The 2285-nt window shown below is 43.4% G+C and overlaps 1 protein-coding gene across 1 annotated transcript; it reads right to left on the reverse strand.

Annotated features, from left to right (window-relative positions):
• Positions 1 to 564: 564 nt before the first annotated feature.
• Positions 565 to 2275, reverse strand: LOC111956306 (trafficking protein particle complex subunit 5). The gene is made up of 2 exons (XM_023976794.3): positions 1986 to 2275; positions 565 to 1722 (listed from the first exon to the last, which is right to left on the reverse strand). The coding sequence occupies exons 1-2, from the start codon at positions 2253 to 2255 to the stop codon at positions 1426 to 1428; spliced, it is 567 nt and encodes a 188-aa protein (XP_023832562.1). The 5' UTR covers positions 2256 to 2275; the 3' UTR covers positions 565 to 1425.
• Between the last annotated feature and the right edge of the window lie 10 nt (positions 2276 to 2285).

The raw sequence follows: 2285 nt of genomic DNA on the forward strand, positions 1-2285 counted from the left end.
GAGGTTAGGAAGGGCAGTGTGAACATAGCCTGTCTTCTCTTTAGAGCCAGGTCTGCCTACAGCAGCCTCTCTCAATAGCAAGGCTATGTTCACCGAGTCTTTACATAGTCAAAGCTTTCCTTAATTTTGGGTCAGTCACAGTGGTCAGGTATTCTGCCACTGTGTACTCTCTGTTTAGGGCCAAATAGTGATCTAGTTTGCTCAGTTTTTTTGTTAATTCTTTCCAATGTGTCAAGATATCTTTTTTTTCTTCTCATGACTTGGTTGGGCCTAATTGTGTTGCTGTCCTGGGGCTCTGTTTGTGTTTGTGAACAGAGCCACAGGACCAGCTTGCTCAGGGGACTCTTCTCCAGGTTCATCTCTCTGTAGGTTTCTTTCTCCCACTTCAACTTTACCATTTCTTTGCAGCCTCTGGCCAACATTTAATTGSAGACAATAGTAAAACACATACCAAGCACAACATCTAATTATGTATAACTTAAGACCTGTTATTGACAATTATTTATTCTCATGGAATTTCTGGTCCATTTCTGGTAATTTCAATGAAATACAAAGGCATTATTTCAGGTATTACAGTATTTATTTCAATTTTGACAAAGCAATATACAAGCACCAAATAAGTTGTGGATATTAAAGCAGCCACACATATATTTACAATGACACAATGATTCCTCGGGTCTAAATGGGGAGCATTGTAACATTTCCCACCCATAAGATATTACAAATAAGACTGAAGTGCATATCATTGTACAGTGCTAGATAATTCTGTTCAATCAGGGGATTCCATTTTACAAAAATGACATCTTGCTGAACCATCAGTCCAGGATAAAGCGCATTCAATTGTGACCATTTCTGTTTTTTCATCAGTGAACTACTAGCACAYCACTGAGCTGCTCCACCCACACTCCTCTCTTTCCATACTGTTACTCCTCCCTTTAGAGTAGGTCCTTTGAAAGAATGAATACCGTACTATCAACTAGCTTCCTTTCCTTGTTCTATGTCATTGTCCTCACTGATTCAAATGCACCGAATAGGTAAAACAACTCGTAAAGCTAACGTTTCKGAATCAAATCTGTGTACTTTCTGCAAATGCCATAAAGTTAATTTACGGCAGTGGAAGAAGAATAATGTAGTTATAGTGGGTTAGTCATAGTAGGGAASTTCTGTAACTATGTACACAAATTAATGCATTGTTGTAAAAACTGGCTCCACCCACATAGCAATATTCAAGTACGTATGTTGACCTTGCCAACAGATAGGGAAGTTAAAGTGAGTACTTTCTCCGATCTCCCACATCTGTCWGGACAATAAAATGAATAGGGAATAGGAAAGGAAGCACTATACATTATACAGCCAATAGGATATACAGTACATCCTTTTTACATCTCAGTCCACACTTCCTACTACCTCTGAACTCTATCTATCCTATCTGCCCTCCAGTGCCTTGTCTCGGGCGATGACGGCCTCATCAAACTTGATCATGAGAGTGGTGCCCTTGTGCCAGTGCACCGTGACCTTGGCGGGGAAGCCGCTGTGTGTGAGAATGGCCTCCACCACGCCCCCGGTGAAAGCGGCACAGTTGAGCGTGCTGTTCTCTTTGGGCACCGAGATGAAGGCGTTGATCAGGGGCTCTTTCTCAATGATATAGTAGGTCTTGTCGTCGTCGTTGGCCTGCTCCAGCTTGTCCGCTTCCTTGCCGAACAGGGCCCTCCACACCGACACCTGGGGAATCGAGCGGGAACGGAAGACAGAGAAAGGTGAAGGTTTGTTTGTGTTTATGCTTATGTCAGAGGCCAGGTCTGTTGAAGTGGAGGTYAAGTCGCTGCTACATCCAAGAGCCATGTATACTGAGGCTATATTTGTATTACATTATAGCCTAATGTCATGTGAATGTTAGTATAATGTCAAACATTTGTTGTTATTACACTAATGAAAAAGTCTAGTATGTGAATCACACACAATGTGCAAAGTTCTCTTGGTCATGCCTTAATGAAGAGCAGTATGTTCAACACTTTKGTTTCCCTTTTTCCATTCTTCTCTCTTAACACCAGCACATCCAGCAGGCTGGCCCCCACGCCTTGACCCAAGTCTGCCAAGCGTGCCTGCAGCTCGGACACAGAGTACACCCGACTCTGGCAGTATTGCACCATTTCAGAGAAGAGCAGGGCGAATGCGCTCACGCTGACCTCAGTCTTGGGTCTGGTGAGCGAGCGCTCTAGAATCGCAGACTTGCCCCTGGTGAAGCGAGTCTCCATTTTCTACACGGGAAAGTGAGGAGAGTGAGT

The sequence above is a fragment of the Salvelinus sp. IW2-2015 genome, linkage group LG1, assembly GCF_002910315.2.
Source record: "Salvelinus sp. IW2-2015 linkage group LG1, ASM291031v2, whole genome shotgun sequence".
In the NCBI taxonomy this organism is placed as follows: domain Eukaryota; kingdom Metazoa; phylum Chordata; class Actinopteri; order Salmoniformes; family Salmonidae; genus Salvelinus; species Salvelinus sp. IW2-2015.